The 23412-nt window shown below is 40.2% G+C and overlaps 1 protein-coding gene and 1 long non-coding RNA gene across 6 annotated transcripts in view; both read right to left on the bottom strand.

The window, feature by feature from the left end:
• Lancl2 (LanC like glutathione S-transferase 2) overlaps positions 1-22471 on the bottom strand; it is a 41345-nt gene extending 18874 nt beyond the window's left edge. Inside the window, exons 1-2 of one of the 5 annotated variants that reach the window (XM_034500584.2) lie at positions 21598-22471; positions 7031-7148 (exon numbers count right to left, since the gene is read on the bottom strand). In XM_034500584.2, the coding sequence (XP_034356475.1) occupies positions 7031-7091 (61 nt within the window). In that variant the 5' untranslated portion in view covers positions 7092-7148; positions 21598-22471. Of the gene's footprint in view, positions 1-7030; positions 7149-11626; positions 11731-19104; positions 19270-19365; positions 20133-21597 lie in introns of those variants that run through there. The other 4 variants (XM_034500582.2, XM_034500583.2, XM_076932145.1 and 1 more) reach the window with 4 other exon arrangements.
• On the bottom strand, positions 14667-19098 carry LOC143441938 (uncharacterized). The gene is made up of 3 exons (XR_013109694.1): positions 15607-19098; positions 15097-15190; positions 14667-14780 (listed from the first exon to the last, which is right to left on the bottom strand). It is a non-coding gene; the product is annotated as an uncharacterized LOC143441938 (long non-coding RNA).
• Positions 22472-23412: the final 941 nt, after the last annotated feature.

The raw sequence follows: 23412 nt of genomic DNA on the forward strand, positions 1-23412 counted from the left end.
AGCTGCAAAAATTAGGATGGAAAAAGCCAAGAAACAAGTTGAAATTTATCATGGGTTAACCAGCCTGATATAATATGTCCACATTTTACTGTTAGAGAAGAAAAGACACAAGACAACAAGACACACTGCTACTCCAGTCACTCACTCCCTGTTCCCATTCACACCCAGTCTAACCTCAATCTTCTCTTTATCTCAAGCTAATGTAACCCTTTTCTTATGCTTCTTCTCAAATCATTTCCTTCTATGTGATCCCACAGTAAGTGATTACTTTTCTGGACTTTTATGCCACCTTTCTAATTTTCTACAATTTTTCATTTTTTTTTTTCTTTTCCTCATTGAGTAGTTGAGCATATAACCAGTGAGTCAGATGCCCACTTTGGGAGTACTGCATGATGTGGCAGAACCAGGACAGCAGGAGCAGCCTGTCACCAACCTCTTTTTAAATATAGAAATAGAAATCAGAAGCCAGATGTGATGGCTCAGCATGTGGAAGACAAACACAGCAGTGTCAGGAGTTCAAAGACATTCTCAACTACATGATAGAAACTCATGTAGAAAGGCCAGAATGCATGACTCTGAGACTCTCTATCATTGTCTTCCCTCACCCAAGACAAGAACCAGGAGTTCTACTGAGAGCTCTTTGCAGAAACCCTTTAGAAAATGATTTGCTCTTAAAGCATTTTTAACTCCTGAGTTATGAGCTTCATTTTCTGGACAATAACTCAGTCTGCTTTCTTGGATGCCGCAATAGTACCAGGGACCCTGTCCTATGCCCAATGCCTGCCAACTCTCCTCACAGCACAGGCAATAGTAGTGAAGTGCACCTCATCCCTGGGCTCCATTTCCAGGCTCACAATTCTAGCTGCTTTCCTGGAGGTGACAACAGTACCAGGAACCCTAGGTAAGACCCACCTTAAGCCCTATGCCTGTCAACTCCCTCTTATTATAGCACACCCAACAGCCTTATACTACACCTCATCACCTGGGCTCCATATTCTGTCCCAAAACTACTGCAGGAGACCTCTGCTTTCCCAGAGGCCACACTGGTTCTAAGGACCTCAGAACCAACCTTGGTACCCAAAGCACCAGAGGTCACAGGTCTCACACACACACACACACACACACACACACACACGCACGCACCAGCAGAAACATACTACCAGACTTGAGGGGATGACATCTGTATTGTAAATAAATAAAATATCCAATAAAAAAGATAAAAAAAATAAAAATAAGAAAAGAAAAAAGAAAAGGGAAAAAAAAAAAAAAACCAATATCTATCCAAAAATCCAATCCTACAGAAGACACTAGAAAGAAATTTCCAACCCATGGAGGTTAACTATCCCCAAGAAAATACAGGAAATAAATAATTTCATACCAGAAAAAAAGAAACACACACACACACACACACACACACGACACACATATACCACCAGTACCACGACAAACATCAAAATAACAGGAATAAACACGAATTGGTCATTAATAATTCTCAATATCAATGGACTCAATTACCCAATAAAAAAGAAAAGAGATTATATCAGAGAAAAAGACTGGAAAAAATTTTTCCAAGCAAATGCACCCAAGAAGCAAGCTGGTATACCCATTCTAATATCTAACAAAAAAGATGTTCAATCAAAATTAATCAAAAGACATGGTGAAAGACACTTCATACACATCAAAAGAAAAACTATCAAAAGGACATTTCAATTCTATGATAAATTTGACTCAAATGCAAGGGCACCAACATTTGTAAAAGAAAGGTTACTAAAGCTTAAATCACACATCAGTGTCAGGGACCACTCTGCCAAAAGCTTAGGGGCCAAAAATGTTAGAGCCCGAACTGACCCAAGCTTTGAGGGCTAAATTGTCCCAGCTCGTACTGCTGCTCCTGTTGGTGGGTCAGGATTCAGCAACAGAGAGAGTGAGCGCAGATGTGAAGAATGGAGACCAGACAGAGTGTGATTCAGTCCCATTTATTCTCAAGTCTCTCTTCTTCTCTCTTTCCAAGTTTCTTGTTCCTAGTCCAAGTCCCAAGTCTCGAGTTCCTAGTCCCTAGTTCCTAGTCCCTGGTGCCTCCAAGTTCCAAGTTTCCAGTCTCTCTTCTGTCTGCCTCTCACCTTTTATAAGTCTGACTTCTCAAGCCATGCCTTTAAGTCACACCTTTAAGTCACACACACCCAAGGGAAAATCCTGGGTATATAAAACAAGATGTTATCAGAGTATGCTCAGCTGTTATAGGCTGTTGAAAACAAGTCTCTTGTCAGGGTATATGGCTCAAGATGGCTGCAAGGATGATAGCCGCCTTCTGTCGGCTCCCCACACATCAACCCACACACATTAATAGTGGGAGACTTCAACACCCAACTCTCAGCAATGGAAAGGTCATCCAGACAGAAAGTAAACATAGAAATAATGGAACTAACAAACATTATGACTCAAATGGACCTTACAGATATCTACAGAGCATTTCACCCAAACACAAAAGTATATACCTTCTTCTCACGGAACCTTCTCCAAAATTGACCATATACTTGATCACAAAGCAAGTCTCAACAAATACAAGAAGACTAAAATAACTCCATGTATATCTTATCAGACAACCAAAGATTAAAGATGGACTTTAATAACAAAAACAGCAGAAAGCCTACAAATTCATGGAAACTGAATAACTCTCTACTGAATGACTACCAGGTCAAGACAGACATAAAGAAATCTAAAATTCAATGAAAATAAATGCATAATATACCCATACTTACGGGACACAATGAAAGCAATGCTAAGAAGGAAGTCTGGACCTTCATAAAGAAATTAGTGAGATCTTGTATTAGCAACTTAACAGCACACCTGAAAGCTCTAGAACAAAAACACAAGCATGCTCAAAAGCAGTTGAGGGCAGGAAATAACCAATCTTGAGGTCTGAAATCAATAAAATAAAAACAAAGAGAACAATACAAAGAATCAATGAAACAAAAAAAAAATGGGTCTTAAGAAAATCAATTAGATAGACAAACCCTTAGCCAAACTAACTAAAAGGCAGAGAGAGAATCACACATCCAAATTAACAAACTCAAAATGAAAGGGGGGACATAATAATCGGCACTACTGTTATGTGGGAAATCTAAGGAATCATTGTCTGCAAAAGCCTGTACTCCACAAAATTGTAAAATCTAAATGACATGGACAATTTTCTTGATTGATACCACTTACCAAAGTGAAATCAAGAGCAGATACACAATTTAAGCAGATCTATAACCGCTAAGCAAATAGAAGCAGCTATTAGTCTCTCAACCAAAAAATGCCTATAGCCAGGTGGTTTTACTGCAGGATTTTACCAGGCTATCAAAGAAGAGCTAATACCAATACTCCTCAAATTATTCCACAAAATAGAAACAGAAGAAACATTACCAAATTCATTTTATGAGGCCATAGTCACCTTGATACGTAAACTACACAAAACTCAACAAAGAAAGAGAATTTCAGACCAATTTCCAATGAACATTGATGCAAAAATACTCAATAAAATACTTGCAAACTGAATTCAAGAACACATCAAAATTACTATCCACCATGATCAAGTAGGCTTCATCTCAGAGATGCAGGGATGGTTCAACATATGAAAATCTGTGAATGTAATCCAACACATAAACAAACTGAAAGAGAAAAAACCCACATGTTCATCTCATTATATTCTAGCAGTGGGTACCTGACATGGAGAGCTGAATACAGGAAGTGGATACAACTCTAGAGGGAGAACTCTGTTGCAGTCAATGAAGGAGTGAAAAGTCAGCTAAGCCTTTGGACATTAGACAGAGATGCAGAATCTGTAGCTTGCTTGGCTGGGTTTCAGTAGTGTTTTGGTCCAGTGTTTCTTTACTATGCCCCTTTTCTCCCTTTTGGGATGCTAATATATATTCTGTGCCATTGTATGTTAGAAGTATGTGATCTGATTTTTCTTTTACAAAGAGTTAAAGTTAAGAGACTGCCTTGAGTATTAGAAGACACAACAAAACAGTTCAATGAAATTAAAGAGAAGAAACCTAGAAAATAAATGCTGCAGTAATGCAGAAGAAAACACAAACATAAGGCTGACAGATTACAATTACTACTGTGTTTTAGAACACAATCCAATGAATAAATAGCAACATTGAAAAAAACTCAAGCTGAAATGAAGATGAAATGGGAAAACCCATAACTCATTTAGAAAAACCAAGGAAAGCCTTATAAGCAGAATGAATCAAGCAGGAGTTAGAATATCAGGACTCAAAGATAAAGGATCTAGCTCAAAAAAGTAAAGAATATGAAAAAAATTGAAAAATATATATTAAAAGAACACATAGAAAATGTGCATATAACACCATAAAAAGAACAAACCTTCAAATTATAAGAAAAAATGAGGGAGAAGAATCCAAGATCGATGGCATAGGCCAGATGTTCAGTACGATCATAGGAGAAAACTTCACCCAAACTAAGTAAAGACTCATGCATGAAGCACACAGAACACCAAATAGACAACACCAGAAAAAAACATCTCTCAGAATATCATGGTTAAAACACTAAGTATACAGAAAAAAGAAAGTATGTCAAAAGCTTCATAAGAAAAACTATAAGCCACATATAAAGGAATATCCATCAGCATAACAGTTGATTTCCCAAGAGAACCTAGAAAAGCCATAGCAGCCTGAAGCAATGCATTATAAAAGACTATGACAGACAACCTAGAGTACTATCCAACAAACGGCATGCCATAGTTGAAGAAATAAAAGCTTTCCATGACATAAACAGCTTAAACAAATTTATATCCAACAAACCAAACTTAAAGGAATTACAAGAAGCTGTATTTCAGGCTGAAGAAAGGAATGAGCAAAGCAGAGAGACTGTAGAAAGGTGGGATGCCCAGAGAGCCTGTACAAAGGTGGGATACTGTCATTTCTAAAACAAAAAGTGCCACTGAGAACACAAACAAACCCAAAAATCAACACCACAATGATGGGAACCAACACAAACATTTCAATACTAACTTTAAATATTAATAGCCTTAATTCTGCAATCAAAAGCTGCCTGAATGGATCAAGAAACAAAATCAATGTATGTTATGTACAAGAAACACTCCTTAGCTTTAAAGATAGACAGATTTTAAGAAAAATAGAAAGGCCAAATGTGTTCCACTCACAGAGGACCAGAAGATAAGCCAGCATTATTATCCAATGTAAATATTATATAAAAGAAGAAATAAAAATACCACTTTAAAACAAGAAAAGTCTCTAAATTTGTATGTGAATCATCAGCACTTTAATCAGACTTTACTGAACTTCCTGAGAACAAGATCTATCATCTTTAATACCTCACGTAGCTATGAAAATGTTCTGACGACCTGGTACTGTTGAGTAGCTAGTTAGATATTAGTAGGCCTGGAGGACATTACAGCTAGACTCCTTCCTGATTAGCATCTTGTAAAACCAAGTCTAAAACTAATTTATTAGTCAAAAGAGTAAGACTTTAGTTGTATCTCTGGCCCTAGATGGAGATGTGTCATAATGACTTGCCCAGAATGGCACTAAAAGAAAATTATCTAAACCTTGTTCCAGGAACCCTAAATCTAGTGGATTACTATCTATCAGGCATCCTGAAAAGGAACGAAAAGAGCTCAAAGTCCCTTTCTCCAACAGTCAATCCAAACAGATCGATCGGCCAATATCCTGAACAGGAAAGGCCCCTCAGGGACAGCTCTGGCGCTGCCCACGGTACTGAGCTCGGCGTAGGTCTGGGGGATTAACGACACAGAAGCAAACTCTGCCTGTTGTGAGGTCATCTGTTGTGAGAGAATGCCAATGCCTTTACTGGGCAGGTTCAATATATACAACAAGCCAGGGAAGGAAAAACACAAACTCAGGAAAAAGCAGGAACTTAATGGGGCGGGGGAAATAGGATGTCCAGTGTAAATTCCCTTCCTGGGGCACCATGCCTTAGTCAGGATGTTTTGATCCCAGAGGAACCGCAGAATGTCACTTAGTACACAGCAGCACACGGAAAGTCTCAGCCATGGCACAGCAGCCCTTCGAGGTCCTACAACTCAGAAAAGCTATCTGTTCTAGAAATAGTAAAAATTTGGCCTAAAACATAGGTTGCACAATGCCCTTTGTCCATTGTTCACTCTTACTTTAGCAACAGGTTAAACTATTAAATGATCCCTTTGGCCACTATCTACTTTTATTCCATTGAGAATGTGCTCAACTTTAATCTGTGATAAATACTTGCTATTTCCTAAACTATACTCTGTGTATCATGCAAATTCCTTCGTCATAGATTATGAGAATGAGGAAAGAAAAGATTCTAGTGTTAGAATGGTAAAAATGGCCGGGCGGTGGTGGCGCACACCTTTAATCTCAGCACTTGGGAGGCAGAGGCAGGCGGATTTCTGAGTTCGAGGCCAGCCTGGTCTACAGAGTGAGTTCCAGGACAGCCAGGGCTACACAGAGAAACCCTGTCTTGAAAAAAAACCAAAAAAAAAAAGAATAGTAAAAATGTAAAATTAGTTATGGCTTTTTAATTTTGAGATCATATTGTCCTGAATTATATGACTTTTTGTTTAAATGACATTAAAAAAATCCATCATTAAAATAAAAATATTCAAGTGTATAAATAATTTAATTAAAATTAATTGAATCAAATTAACTATAACCAACAAAGTAATCATTTATGAAATAGACCAGAGAAGCCATTTAATCACAACTTGTCACAAAGAAAAATATAACAAAACTAAAACCAACAAAACAAATCATAAATCATCTTACCACCCATTTGCACTGCTGTATGTTGGATGAAATAAATCATGTTGTACAAAAAATACTATATATTAAAGATCAAACCTTCAGACAGTGTTTCTTCAGCAACAAAACTATAAAACATCTCATAATAAAACTGTCCAATGTTTCAAAGGTATAAAGGTCGCCAGTTTAAAACAGGAGAGGATGTCAAAGTCTCAGCTTCGATAGCATAGCTCAGGATGGAACAGAGGTCTCTACCCCACCTGTCCAACCAGTGTACGCAGAGCAGTCATGAGGATCAGCCGTCTTCAGCCCTTCCTCCATCTGCTGCAGAAGATCTTTGATTTTGGTCTGGATACGCTTTATGAAGTTAGGAACAATCTAAAAATCAAAGGAAAAAATGAATGACATTACACAAGAAGAGAACATCATAAAGCCAATAGAAAGCTGCACTGGACACTAGAGAGAAATGACCTTATTTGGCATATTTTAGGTGACTAGAGCCTATGCTGGTTCTTCAAAGTTAATGTTTTAATGAAACAATACCTTACATGTATTATAACTCTTAAATATTAGCATAAAGAATAATTTGCAGAAATGAAGACTAAGGAACAAAGGAAAAGCAAATGATTTGACTGCAAACATTTTTAGTCCATATAAGGAACCTAAGAAAAAAATCAGGTGATAGTTAATTTGGAAAGTCAACTTGACTGGATTTAGAATCATCTAGGAAAGTTGCCAATGAGTGTGTCTGTGAGGACAATCGTAAGTAGGTTTAACTGAGAAGAAACCTACTCTACACATGGGTGGGAGTCACCCATTAACTAGGCTCCATGACTAAGAAGGGAACAAGCCATCTCGAACTCTCACTCTTCCAGGCACATGCCTTCTTGCCATAGTTCTTAAATAAAAACAGCATCCAATGCCAGACCTGGTACCACTTGCCTTTAATCCTGGCATCTGGGAAGTAGAGACAAAATGACAGAGATCTCAATGCCAGCTTTAGCTCCATAGTAAGGTCAAGGTTAGTGTGGGCTCTGCCAGGCCCTGCCGCAAACTAAAAGCCAAAAACAAACAAAGGGTTCCTACTGTCCCATCTGCCCTTACACTATCTCCTTTTGGTCAGAGACTACATACCTACACACCTTCAAAATGTTAGCCCATATACCGTTGTACAATCTCAGTGAGGTCACAGACTACATGCCTAGCAGCTCACACATACACTTGGGCCATCCCATTGAGACCAGAAATTGCGTGCCAATTTCAACTGCCACCACATATCATGAGTCTATGTTCATGAGGCCAGAAAAGCTTGCCTGCAGCCTGACTCAACCCGCATACCCTTCAAACACCCTCCATGAAAAGAAAAACTTGTCCCCTGGCTCCCACTGATCTGTGCAGCATCAACAAATTCCCTTGAGGTTTGAGACTATACTACAACCAACTAACCAAGGTTCATTAGCAGAAACTAACTATAGCTACCTATCTACAAGCAAACACCCATTTTCTCTACAACTTAATTTCACATAGCACACAGTATGTAACCAAGCCAAAAGAAGCTAAGTCCACAAGGAACACAAAGCAGAAGCATACACTCAACAGAGAAGTGTCAGGAACTCATTCAAAAAGGTAAGAGGAACTCACACGCAGAGTAAGTTCCAAATAAATGCATCAGCCAGAAAAATAGTCTAAACCACACTAAGACAGCAGGAGTCAAAAGCAAATCAGACGTAGGGGCCAGAAATGGAGCAAGACATAGACAGTAGTCCAGAATAGTCCTTAGAAATAGAATATAGGTGGGCCAGTCTCTGAGAGCTCCCAAGGGTCCAGGTTAGTTGACACTGTTGGCCTTCCTATGGAGTTGCCATTCCCTTCAGCTCCTTCAATCCTTCTCCTAACTCCTTCATAGGGGTCCCCAACCTCTGTTCAATGTTTGTCTGTGGGTATATGCATCTGTCTCAGTCAGCTTCTGGGTAGAACTTCTCAGTCAGTTGCTATGGAAGGTTCTTGTCTGCAAACACAACATAGCATCAGTAATAGTGTGATGGATTGGTGCCTGCCCATGGGATGGGTCTCAAAATGGGCCAGTCACTGGTCAGCCATCCCTTCAGTCTGTGTTCCATCTTTGTCTCTGCATTTTGATTTTTTTTTAAGACAGGAATAATTTTGGGTCAAAGGATTTGTAAGTGGGTTGGTGTCTGTATCCCTCCACTGGGGACCCTGTCTGGCTACCAGATGTGGTCTCTTCAGGTTCCATATCTACACTATTGAACATTTAGGCTAATGTCACCTGCATTGACTCCTAGGAGCCTCCCTCATTCTTGCATAAACCTAACTCCAAATGGATCAAAGGCCTCCCCATGAAACGTGAAATACTTAAAAGTCCTAAGGGAAAACAAACAAACAAACACCATAGGCATTGCCTTACAAAATATAAGTTTAGGAAAAGACTTTCTGAATAGAACTCCATTTGCCCAGGAATTAAGGCGAACAAGTGACAAGTGGAACAGCATATAACTAAATAGCTTCTGGACAGCAAAGAAAACAACCAATAAAGTGAAAAGGAAACTCACAGTGGACAACATCTCTGCCAGCCATACATCTGACAGAAGATTAATATCCAAAACATACAAAAAAAAAAAAAACCTCTAAAAGCAAAGAGTCAAAAATTGACTCAACTGAAAAATCAATTATAGATCCAAACAGAGAGTTCTCAAATGAATAAATAAAAATGGCAAAGAAATATCCTTAAAGTGATCATTGTTCTTAGCAATTATGGAAGTGCAAATCAAAAAACTTTGAGATTTCATCTTCCTAGTGAGTATGGCTAACATCAACAAAATCACCTCCAACAAATGCTGGAGAGGCTGTGGGAAAAGGAGAAGCCTCAGTCACTGCGGGGGGACTGCAAACTGATGCAGCCACTATGTACTATGCATCACTATGGAAATCAGGGTGGGGAAAAATCTCAGAAAGCTAACAATAAACTTGGCATATGACCCAGTTATTCCACTCCTTGGCATATGCCCCCAAAGACTCAGCATCCTACTCCACAGACACTTGCTCAGCCATGGTCATTGCCACTATATTCTCAATAGCTAGGGAAGAAAAACAACACAAATGGCCTTAAAACTGAGTGAAAGAATAATAATGAAGGAGCAGGAACCTATAGTCAAGAACTGATGCAGAGGTGGTGGAGAAGTGCTTCTTACTGGCTTGTTCCTTGGGTGATCTATACACAATGGGATACTAGTCAGCTATAAATAAAAATGACATCATAAAATCTGCAGATAAACAAATGGAACTAGAAAATATTGCATGAGTGAGCGAACTCAGACCTGCATGGATATTGTATGTTCTATCTCATTTTTGATTCCTAAGTTCCAAATATTTAGATATGAGTACTGTCTAAGTTAGGGTTTTTATTAATCTGATAAAACACTGTAACAATCAGCAACTTGGAGAGGAAAGGGTTCATTTTGATTACACGTCCACATTAGAGGCCATCACAGAAGGAGGTCAGAGCAAGAACCTATAGGCAAGAAGTGATGCAGAGGTGATGGAGAAGTGCTTCTTACTGACTTGCTCCTCATGTCTTGATCATTTTTATAGCCTCATGACCACCTACTTGGGGATGGCACTATGCATATGGGCTGAACCCTCCAAATGTACTATACACAGAAGTACAGGTAAATCTGATGGAGGAATGTTCTCAATTAACAGTCCTCTTCCCAAATGACTCTAGCTTGTGCCAAGTTGACATACAACTAGGCAACACAGTGTACAGTCTGGAGTAGAGACAGAAAGCAGAAATGTTTTGCTTTGTTTTGTTTTAAGGACCATGAGGTGGCGTGTAAGGAGCAGTATGGAGGGGAATTATAGGATACAGTGATATGAAAGGGAAATGGGAAGGACACCGTCTATTGAGAAGGAGGCCAATACAAAAGAAGAAAATTCATGGAGAAACAACACTACAAATGTTTGAAAAAGCCACAAGAAATCACATTCTTTTTATTTACCTATAATTACATATAACACATACTTTTAATGAAGGTATGCCACTTGGGCTTGCAGAGGAACTCTGCAGCTCAACTTCTCTGGCTCTACCTTCTACAGCACACACAGCTTCTCCTACAGGTTCAGGTTGACTCCACACATAGCTGCTGCTATCTTCAGTAGTCATCAGATCACACTAGCATCCCCAACATGCTCGGGTTTCCACTGCAACTGAAGTTTTACCAATAGCCTCTCCTAAGCTCTCTTCAAGACTCTGAGCCTGCTTAATGGTGCCAAGCCTCCACATTTCTCCATGACCTCCTTATTCCTGAGGCTCTCATGCCACCTAAACCAGTACCACCTGGGAGACTCTTACACATTACCAAGTTCAGTTACTAGCAAGAGATGCAGCTTTGGACCATTATTGATCATTGCTTCTGTGTGCTAACCCTGAGAGAATAATTCCAAATTTCATCGCGGTGACGCTGGTCTCTTGATCACAGCTGATTCTTTTCACGCCCAGCTAACCAACATCAACTAACCACCCCAGTAAAGTAAAGGGTTCACTTCAGTGGTGCTAATCTCTTGTTAATCACAATTGACTCGTTAGCCCCAGATAAGCAGAAACTATTGATTCTTAGTACAAAAAAATAGCACATGAACAGACTTAGTAATCTTTGAGGAACTGTGAGACTGTTCTCTGAAACCTTACAGGCCTCTATCATGTGCATTTCTCACACCATTATTATCTTCCTGGTTCCCAAAACAGCAGCTTATCAAGCTCTGACTGCTTTCAGCCCAAAGTCCAAAAGGCTTCTACAATCCTCCCAAAACCAACAGGGCCAAGTCTATCACAGCAATACCTCATGAACAAGTACCAGTTTCTGCATTAGTTTAGTTTCCATTGCCGTGGTAAACACTGTGACCAACAAAGCTGGAAACACTTCAGTATGAAGTGATGTCAGAGCACGGAATCAAGGCAAGAATCTGGAAGTAGGAATCAAAGAAGACACAGATGAACAATGTTTACTGGCTTGCCCTCCAAGTTTCTCTAACCTTGCTTCATTATATAAGTCAGGGCTACAAAGGGACCCTCCTACATTAATCATTAAGAAAATGAGCCCACAGTCTTGCCTATAGGCACTCGGATAGAATATCAATGAGGTGTTCTGCCTTCCCAGACAACTTTAGCTTGTGTCAAGTTGACAAACAACAGCACACATACTAAGAACTGACCGACACTTAACAAAACCTTGTTGTGAACAGAGAATCATGGATTGGTTTTAACATGGATTGGGTATTGAAATTTGGTCTTGGCAATTTTATAAGCTTTTAATCATCAAACATATATCATACTAAGTCTTACCCCTGTCAAACTTTGAAGAACTTACTTGAATTCTGTGTGCCTTGGTTTTAATTTTTTAATTTGCCTTCATTTTGCATTTCATTTTTAAAGTAAAATATTTTTGTATGAAATCCCACCATTATCTAATTTTTTCTTTTTATTCTTTTTTTCTCCAAAGTATAAACGTATCCTTACATTCTTTTCAACATTTCTTCATCTCATCTGTTTGTTTCTGTGCTATTTTATTTTTCTGAACAAGATGTAAATTCAAATTCCATACACGGTATAAGTAGTAAGTTAATATTACCTTTATACATATTATTAAATTGCCATATGTCTTGTAAATCTCTTTGTGGATGGGATTTCTTTTTTGCAATTCCTTTTTGTTCTTCTAGATTGAAAGTATTTTTTTTTCATACAATATATTCTGTTTATGGTCTACCTTCCCCACTACTCCTCCCAGATGCTTCCCATCTCTCCAGCCATTCAAATCTTCCTTTTTCTCACCAAAAAAAACCAAAACAGAACCAAAAAACAACAACAACAACAACAAAAAAAAACCAATCAGGCTTTTCTGCAAAAAAAGAAGAAGAAGATACAATAAAAACAAACAGGGGCTAGTGAGACGGCTCAGCAGTTAAGAGTACTGACTGCTTTTCCGGCGGTCATGAGTTCAAATCCCAGCAACCACATGGTGGCTAACAACTATCCATAATGAGATCTGGTTCCCTCTTATGGGTGTCTGGAGACAGCAACAGTGTACTTTGGGCCAGAGGGGCCAGGGCCAGATCGAGAGGAAGAAGGGAAGGGGAAAAAATAAATAAAAACAAACAAACATGAATAGAACAAAACAAACAAGGAACAGAAAAACAAAAGAGCCAAAGAAAAAGCACAAGAAACACATATAGATGTAAAGACAGGTATGTTGGCACACAAAGAAATCCCCTAAAAACACAAAATCAGAAACCCTAATATAATGAGCAAAATAATAAGCAAAAGACATGTAGGGTAAAAAAGAGTCCAAAGCATTGCAGAAAACAAACAAACAAAGAAAAGCAAAAAAAAAAAAAAAACCCTCTAAAAATGTGTTTATTTTGTATTGACCATCTACTGCTGGACATGGGGCCTGGCTTTAACAGTGGTTTATCCTGTGAGACTCACTGAAAATTAACTCTTCACTTGTGAGTAGGTATCAGTTATAGACAGCTTCTGGGTTAGGGAGAAGAACGTGTGTCCACTTCTTTCAGGATTGGACCTCATACGGCCCAATCCTGCACAGGCTGCGCATGCTGCCACTGTCCCTGGGAGATGTCTATCAGTCCTGCTGGATTAAAAACCTTGTTTCCTTAGTGTTCTTAGTGTGGTGTTTAGGAAGCCTCCACTACATTGGATTTCCGTATATCTACTCAAGTGCTTCTAGGTTGTTTCCAATTTCTGGCTATTATGAGTAGAGCAGCAATGAACATGGTTGAGCAGGTGTCTCTGTGGTAGAATAGAGAGTCCTTTGGGTATGTGCCCAAGACTGGTAAAGATCCAGGCACACCTGGATCTTTAGGTAGATCTACTCTCAACTTCTTGAGGAACTGACACACTGATTTCCATGCTGGGGGCTGGGTGTGCAAGTTCTCATTCCTAACAGTGATGGGTAAGTGTTCCCCTGACTCTACTTTCTTGCCATCATGAGCTCTCATTTGTTTTATTGAGCTTGGAAATTCTGTGTAAGCTGGGATCTCAAAGTACTTTTGATTTGCATTTCCCTGATGACTAATGTCAAACATCTGACTGTTTCTCAACCATTTGTGTTTCCTCTTTTGAGAATACAGATTGGATCTGTACCCATTTTTAATGGGGTTATTGTTTTCTTTTTGTTCAGTTTATTGAAAATAGATTTGATTCATACATATATTTCATAATATATTCTGATTGGTGCCCCCCGACTCCTCTTAGTTCCTTTCCATTTCTCCTCCTACTTGGATCCAGATGCTTTTTGTTTCTCACTAGAAAACAAAGATCTAAGGAATAATAATGAAATATAGTAAAATATAATGAAAATAAAGATATCAGAGAAGGACAGAATGACCAAATAAGAAGAAGAACCAAAGAAAAACCATTAGATATGCATAGGGATGCAGACAGACAGACAGACAGACAGACACACACACACACACACACACACACACACACACACACAGGAAAAGAGAAACATTAAGTGAAGTCACCAGCCAATAGCCTGCCAACCACTATGAGAAGAAGGTGAGAAGATTGTCTTTACCTTAGTAAGCTTTAAAATGACTTCATCTTAATGACATGCCCTGAGTCAGAGCCACACAGCTAACTGCAATATTGTGAGGATCTCGATTCCCCACCCTCAGACACTGCGTGAGATAAGTGTTCAAACATTGCTAAACTCAGGATAATTTATTATCCAGCGTCAGATAGTTACTACCCAGAGCCTTGTCCTTACGTGTTCTCAGTCCTAGCAGTACACGTTGTTCCTCGTCTCTGCTATTCCTATATTCTCTAGAATTCTCTTAACTACTTATGAGACACTCTTCATTATGCCGATCTCATTATAGTTAATAACAATTCCTTACATTAATTTTCCTCTCTCAATTTGGTAGTTTTCCTCTTCTGATTGGATCATCACAAAATTCCATGTAAAACTGATGGTGCTAGTTTAAAAAAAAAATACACATTTCACCTCTGAACATAGGCAATTCAAGATACAGAGCTGCTAGGATAAGACTTGTTTCAGAGAGAACCTACTACTACACTGGATAACTGATTTCATAATATTTGGCCCCATCCCTTCTCCTTTCACTGTCTCATTTTCATTTTCAAGGACAACACAATTTCCACTTCACCTTTTCTTTAGGTTGTAATTAGGTCATAATTTAGGTCTTCACTCCTGCTCTATTCCTGCTGTGAAGAGACATCATGATTGAGGGTACTTAATCAAGCTTTTAACTGGGGGGGGGGGACACTTACTGTTTCAGAAGGTCAGTACATTTTCCTTTATGGCAGACAGCATGGCAGGCAGGCATGGTGCTAGAGCAGTACCTGAGAGCTTACACCCTAATCCCTAAGCAGGAGGCAGAGAAAGAGTGAGACTGGGCATGGCCTGGATTTTTGAAATTTCAAAGCCCATCCCAATGACACATCTCTTCCAACAAGGCCACACCTCCTCCAACAAGGCCACACCTCCTCCAACAAGGCCACACCTTCTAATCCCTCCCAAACAGTCCACCACCAGGGAAGCAAACATTCAGATATATGAGCCTATATGGGCCATTTTTATTCAAACCTCCACAGATAGTAACCAATTTACCATTTAACTATTTAGAGATATCACAAGCCTTGTTGTTTATTTGTGAGTTTTGATATATTTTTGATATCAAAATCACATTTATCCAGAGACAAGAGATAAAAAGAAAACTACTCAATCTCAGTACTTTAATTGGACTGTCTTCTTTGTGTAATGCTGAAAGTGAAGGTCACCTGCTCTCCGTATCAGTGCAGCATTCACTATTCTCATGAATACAGCTACTCCACCAACCAGCTGTCAGTGCACTTCACTTTGTAGTGGGCATCTTTCCCCAGAGATATATATTAAAAGAGCAATGGATATTAGATGTGAATAATGCATTTTATAAACTTTGTCAGAGGTTTTAGTCGTAAAACAAATTTCAACACTAAGTCATGAATAAAAACACACCAGAAAGAGAAAATCACAGACCCAATTCTTTGATGAACATAGATGTGAAAATTCTCAATAAAATATTCATAAACTAAACAAGTTCAGATAAAAAGAATATTCACCATGATCAAGTTGGCTTCATTCCACAGATAAACAGTTGGCTCACCATACATAAATAAATGTAGTTCATCATGTGAAGATCGAAATCAAGGTATCATCTAACCTTTAACAAAATTCAACCCCCTCTCATGATAAAAATCATGGAAAACCTAAGGAACACAGAATAGGCCTCATCACAGGAAAGTTATATGTGATAAACCTATATCCAATATCAAACTATATGGCAAAAACTCAAAACAACCCCACAACAATCATAAATATGACAAACATTTTCATGTTCTACATTTCACTTCAGCATGCTTGAATTTTTAGCTATGGTAATAAGACAAAGAAGGAAACAAAGCAACAGCAATAAGAAAAGTCAAAAGTATCTTTATTAGCAGATGATCAATCCTATGTATAAGCAATCCTAGAGACTCCACCAAAAAAAATGTGGCAGTATATAAACTTAACACAAAAGGATGAGGAGTTTTCTATATATCAATGACAAACATACTGAAAAGAAAACCAGGGAATTAAAAAAACTCACCAAACATACATACACACACACACACACCACGGGCATGCACACACAAAATACCCAGGAATGAATCTAAGAACATAAAAGACTTGCACAGTCAAAACTTTAAGACCCTAAGGAAACTGAAGAAAATACTAGAAAATGGGAATAGCTGCCATGCATATGGATCAGGAACATAAATATTGTGAAAATAAACATCCTATCAAAAGTAATCTACAAAAAAGTAATCTACAATTCAGATGAATCTGCAGTTAAGATTCAATGTAAATCCTCATCAAATTTCAAGCAATACTTTACAGAAATAGAACATATAATGCTAAATTCATATTGAAACTTGACATAGACAGCCAAACCAATCCTCAACAAAAAGAGGAGTGCTATAGAAAAACACCACACCTGATTTCAAAATGTCACGCTGCTGGGACAGAGACAGACACGCAGATCGATGGAATATAACAGAGCACTCAGGTATCACTCCATGCTACTCAGCTCCATGATTTGTTGACAAAAATGCCAACATCCTCACTGGAACAAACAGGGTTTCTTATCCAAATGGTGCTGTGTAAGGAGCAGATGAAGTCTTCAGTGAATCTGTATTATTGACATGGACATGGCCATGATCCCAGTGACTCAGACCATGTGAATTACACAGCCTTCTCTGGGTCTGGACCAGGGAAACTGCAAAGCCTTACCTGTTCCAAGTACGGATGTTGGCAGTGTTTGCAAAGCATCAAGCACTTCTTCCTACCTGAATAACTACAGCTTGAGATTGCTCCCTTGCAGAGACTCCCTACAAAGACTAGCCAACACACCTCCTCATTCAGCTGTATAGAGTAAACCCACCTCCTCACTCAGATCTATATAATAAATGCACTGAGTTTAGGCTGCTGAGGACAGCTCACCAGACAGCAGCTTTTTTGTAAGTGTGTCTGTTGTTTCTTCATTCCCCTCCATTGCTCCATCAGGTCAGTCCCAAAGCAGTGAAGGTCCTGGCAGTGTTGGGAATATCAGAGAGCCACACACAAAAGAGCGAAACTATATCTTCATCTGTCACTCTGCACAAAACTCAAATCCAAAGTGATGAACCTCAACATAAGACTTGATGCTCCAAAACTACTAGAGAAAAAAGTATGGAGTATACTTCAATGTGCAGGTATAGGTAAGCACTTTTCAAACAGGGCTCCAGTAGCATAGGCAATACCAGCAACAGTCAATAGGATGGACCTCAAAATAAAAGAAATTTTTTTCCAACATCACATTCAACAAAAGAGTAGCATCTAGTGTCTAAAATATACAAAGACTTAAAAATCAAATCAAATGAAAAAAATAACTCACCCTGGGCATCAAGGAAACAGACAATTTTTTTTTTTTTTTAATGAGCTATGCAGGACTGGAGCAAAAGTTCAGCAATTAAGAACATTGACCCTTCTTGCCGAGGATCTAGGTTTGGTCCCCGGCCCCACACGATTGCTCAGAACTATCCACAGCTTACATCTGCAGAGGATCCAGCCCACTCTTCTGACCTCCTCAAGTACTAGGTACACACATACACACACGCAGGAAAAACACTTCCGTAAAATTATTTTTTAAGTTTAAACTTATGCTATGCAACCGGAAAAAAAGTTCTCAAAAGGGAACTAGCAAACAGTGAACGTTTTCAAAAGTGTTCAACGTCCTCAGCAATGAGTGGAATGCAGATTGAAATTGCCTTAAAATCCCATCCCACCCATCAAAATGACTATCAGGAATGCAAATATAAAGTGCTATCAAGAGTGCAGAGAAAGGAGAAGCCCTTTTACACCATTGGTCAGAGTGTGATCTGGCGCGGCCGATTTGGAAATCAATCTAAAGGATCCTGAAAGAGTTAGAAATAAAAACACCTTCTGTGCTGAGCCTGATGGAGTATATCTTTAATCCCAGAACTCAGGAGACAAAGGCAAGCTGGGGGATGCATACATAGTGAGACTCTTGTTTCAAAAATACATAATGCTTTAAGAGTCAGCTATCGCACTTTTGGGCACATACCCAAAGGTTCCACATCACTACAAGTGACAAGTGAGGGGTTGGCCATAAACAAGCCATTTGTACTACACCCTCTAAGATTTGGGAACATTGGTCAGGAAAAAAAAAAATTCAAGAGCCAAAAAATAGGGGAGATGAATGGAAAAATCCTAGACGATACAGTCAATGTAACCATGAGCTCAGAATTGCTATAATTACAATTAATTTCACTGGATGTGCACAGGACAGGCCCTACCAACAGTCAGTCACAGATGGGGAGGGGTTCACGGGACTTTAATCCTTAATGCCAAACTCTTAGCTACGGGTTGGCTCTGGAAGAGGGGTAGCCATTATCTTCAGTTGTGTACCTACTGAACCCACCAGTAGATTCTAAGGGATAGTTCACTGAGAAGGTCCTGGTCAAACCCGGGGGCGGGGGGGGGCAAACCAAACCAAAATAAAACAAAAAGACATAAATGGGGAGTGGGAGCAATTCATAGGGGAGGTGGCTGTACAGAAGAGGGAAGGAGATGAAAGACAGTGGGGTGGAAGCAACCAGAATGCATTAAATACACGTATGAAATTGTTAAAGAACACAACAGAAGAGAAAATTAACAGGCTGTGACTTTAGCGTTTCCCCAAGCAAGGGTGTACCCACAGGCAGGCGTGATAAAATCCACCTAACTAACATTCCCATTTTACTCCCAGGAATCATCAAAGTGCTCCATCAGACTGTTGCAGTGTCCCATCAGAGGCAATGCACAACCCCGCCTTTCCCCGGCGGCTTGGGCAAAACCGACACCAGGCGGGACGCACGCCGATGACGTCAGCGCCCCAGGGCGTGGCCGCCGGACGCTACCATTGGCGGAGGTGGCCTCACCCTCCCAACCGCTGGTTCTGGCCCTGGCAACCAACTCACCTTTCCGTTAGGGTGGAAAGGGAGGCCCGGGTCTTCTGTGGTGGGGAGAGGGCAAACACGGCCTGTTTCCTCCGCACTTCCAGCGGCGAACCCCGCGGAGGAGGCGGCGGCCTCATAGTCTGGGTAGGGATTGGGGAACGACCGCTCCTCCATCTCTGCCTCTCCTAGGTGGAACTTAAGTCTCTTTGACATGGTCTCGCCCATGTCCGCGCGCTTTCCCTGCCTGAGAGCTCAGGGCACGGCGCGCAGGCAGGGACAAACCTCCTGGAAGGCGTTTAGCGTTCCGGGCTACGCGGCGAAGCCTTCCTGGCGGTCGGTGGCTGGCACATCTGGATGCAGCTCGTGCGAAAATGCCGACCCTCCAGCCTTCGCCAGTCACGCCCTCCCAGAAGCGGTTCGCAGCCCGGCAACCCGGCCCGCCGAACCGCAATTTCTCCCAGTTACCCTCGCCTCTCCCGTGGCCGTGTCCTTCCGAGAGATTCTAGAGAAAACCGCACGTCTAGAAAGCCCACGTTCCGGTAGGGAAAGCCTGTAAAGATGGGTTCATTCAAAGTATGAGCGGTTCGCAGACCAGAGGAAAGCGCATCTTCAGACGCTCCATCACCAGACTGACTGCATTTCACCAGCCCAGCCTTGCCGCCTGTCCGTGTTCTCGGCCCCTGGTTGTGCGCCAATCACAGGAACAGTAGCTGTTTTGTTTGATTAAAAATACCTCTTCTAAAGAAAAGAATTTTAAAACGGCCTAAAACAGTGAAAAGATAGCCTCCCGAGGGGGGGGGGATACAGTCCCTCCCATTCATCACCACTGGGAGGGGGGTTTCTTGGAGGAGGAGCCACAGGCCATTGTTTTGTTTTCGTAAGGTTTAGTTTTTATTCATTTTGTTTTTAGTAAGTGCACATCTTTAATAATTAGAAATAATATAGAAAAATGATTATTAAATCATCTAAGTACTTTATAGACCAGAGAACCCCATGGTCACGACATTAACATAATTGGCCAGCAGAATAACATGGATGGCAAAGAGGACAAAAGCAAATAGATCTTTGCATTTCTATAATCACAATATATAAATTCACAGCCTTTATTGGTTCTGTGGTGGGTTTTTTTTTTTTTTTTTTTTTTTTTTGCATTGTTTACCTAGAACGAAATCTGTGTAATGATTTAAAAGGAAACATTGTATTGCAGTTCTTTCATTTAATGAATATTGGTACTTGGTGACATGTTTCTGCCCTCTGGGGATACCAGGTTAGTAGGCAAGAAAATCAAGAATCAGAGAAGAGCCTGATATATGTGGTTTCCCAAGCCCAAGCAAGGTACATGTTAATCTACTGCCAAAGGTGACATAATGGGGCACTATCAAACAGCCAAAATTTCAGTCATTTCCTACTTTTGGCCTCAGAATGGAGTCAAGTGGAGAAGGTTTAGGTTTTCATCCCATCCCTTATCATATGCGCAACCCCCATCCAGTGCATGGTCATGAGAGTGTAGGTCAAGTTACAAGAGTCAGACTCTGGCTTCTGGAAGCCCTAACTAGCTAAGCTCTGCCACCAGCGTCGTATCCAATTAAGAGACAACAGTGAAAAGCAGAAAAAGATTTGATGAATGTGCCTGCATTGGGGAGAGAGACAAAGAACCAGAGACAAACACAGGCATTCTCAAGGACACACTCACACACACACACACACACACACACACACATCTACCCAGCTTGTTTTCAGATCCTGGCTCTTTTGCTGAGGATTAAATGGTAGACCTGTAGAGTGAAAAATTATAAAGGCCATTTTATGAAATATGTGTAGATTTTTCGCCTTACAAAACGCGGAACTGAAAATAAGATTTCAGGCCTTCATATTCCAGGTGAAGGACACTTGCTGGATTACATTCCTCAAGCCTCGCCCAAGGCAGGAAGACATTCCTGATTACAGATAAAGATGCTACCACCTAGGTGGGGCTATATCCCTATAGCCGGAAAAAGTAAAGATAGTAATCTGAAATGGCAGGATAGGGCACAATGGCATGGTAAAAAACACATTTTTGAGAAGAATGCAGGGCGATTTCCACATGACACTAATCATTTAGAGTGAGTACCTCTGAATTGTTCCACTGTTTTCATGTTTTGTATCCTTGACAACCCCTCACCCCGCTTCCCACTCCCCTGGTTTGTGGTTTTTCCCTTTAAAACCCTCCAAGGACTGGCCGAGGAGGTCGGACCTTGACTCCAGCGCGAGTACCTGGTCAGACCGATGGCTGCCAGCTCTTTCCCTAATAATCCTCTGCTGATTGCATCCAGGTATGGTTTCTTGTGATCTTTGGGTGGCCGCAATGTCCTGAGGCTTGAGGAAGGGTCTCCAGAGTTTGGAACTCTTCAGACCAGAGATTTATATGCCTGGCTAAGCAGCCCAGGTCCAGATGTAGGCTGGCTCAGCATTGGCCCATCACAGTGTCTGCTTCTCTATCTTCTGCGGTGGTCTGACAAGTCCTCCCATTGTGAACTCTTCATGAAACAGTTCTTCCTCTGGCTGGCCTAAGTTTCAGCCTTTTATTATGTTGCTCACAGGAAAGCCCTCAGATTGCATGTAGTTTTATGCTGTTATTACAGCTGGGGTATAGGAGCCCAGCCCAACAGTGAAGAGGTTCCAGAGAGGATATAAGGATCAGGTGAGGGGAAGGTTGACTCAGACACCAAGACAAGGATGCTTTGCAACTCTTGACTTGCAATCAGAAATGTCTTTATTTATACATAGAATTCAAAAACACTCCTGATTTCTCAGATATGGATCATAACCATTTTGTCTCTTGGCCATACTTTTCTAGTATGTCCAGGGTTCCAGGTTAAGCACAGTTAGAATATTTATCATCAACCCCATATCCCTATTCCTAAAATTCTGCAAATCATTTCAGCTTAAGCAAGCATGATATAGCAACCTGTTCGTAGGCTGTCAGCATTCTGCAGTTTCAAGATGCTTAGATGGAAAAATAGATAGAACCTGAGTCAGTCCAGATGAATCGCCCTGCAGATAGAACCTCAGTCAGTCCAGATGAATCGCCCTGCAGATAGAACCTCAGTCAGTCCAGATGAATCGCCCTGTAGATAGAACCTCAGTCAGTCCAGATGAATCGCCCTGCAGATAGAACCTCAGTCAGTCCAGATGAATCGCCCTGCAGATAGAACCTCAGTCAGTCCAGATGAATCGCCCTGCTTTAAGCACTGCACTTTTAACTTATAATGGTCAGTTGTATTACTTGCTAAGTCTGAGAAGGCAGGCTTAGGAATCATTGTAGCTGTTATTTAATTTTGTAATATTTGTATCTATAATCATATAATAATTTGTTTAATAAAACAAGTCTTTTGTTTCTAAGTTAATTAACATTACAATAGTCTGTTATAAACCAATTTTCCAGGAATGATAAATTCTAATGCCTTAATCTTCTTGCATTCTTTTATATTGTTCTTATACCACCTATGCATGCTATTATATTGTCCTAGTCATTCTAGCATTTGTTGCTGAGGTCTTATTAGGGGCTTAATATGTGTGGCCTTTTATCTTGTACGTTATATTTCTAAGAAAATCTAAATATTCTGTAAAAGTCTTGTGCTCTGGTCTGCTGTCATTTCTCCTGTCTGCTGAACCATGTCAGGCTCCCCTGAGTTCATACTATTCTAATTATTTTGGTCCTGAGTTTGCTTAGGGGAGATAGCTATCTTCAAGGCATAGAGAAGATACCCAAGTAGAGTCAACTAAGATTACTTCCGAGAAAGCAGAGGTAGTACATTCAGGAATTTCTCAGAGATCTGCAGAAACAATTTGTTCTCAAAATAATATTTAAATAGAACATTAATTTGCTCCAATATTTAAAAGACCCTATTAGCTTTGTGGTTGCTGTTTAGACGTAAGTACTCCTAATTGTCACCATTTAGTCTACCATTGCCTGGGTATCTGCTGGCTAATGACTATGTCATACCCCAGAGCTTACAATTTTTTTCCTCATTATTATCTATTCCCAGTTTTTGTGCTTTTCTGTTGTCTTCAATTTTTATCATTACA

The sequence above is a fragment of the Arvicanthis niloticus genome, chromosome 4 (genome assembly GCF_011762505.2).
Source record: "Arvicanthis niloticus isolate mArvNil1 chromosome 4, mArvNil1.pat.X, whole genome shotgun sequence".
Classification (NCBI taxonomy): domain Eukaryota; kingdom Metazoa; phylum Chordata; class Mammalia; order Rodentia; family Muridae; genus Arvicanthis; species Arvicanthis niloticus.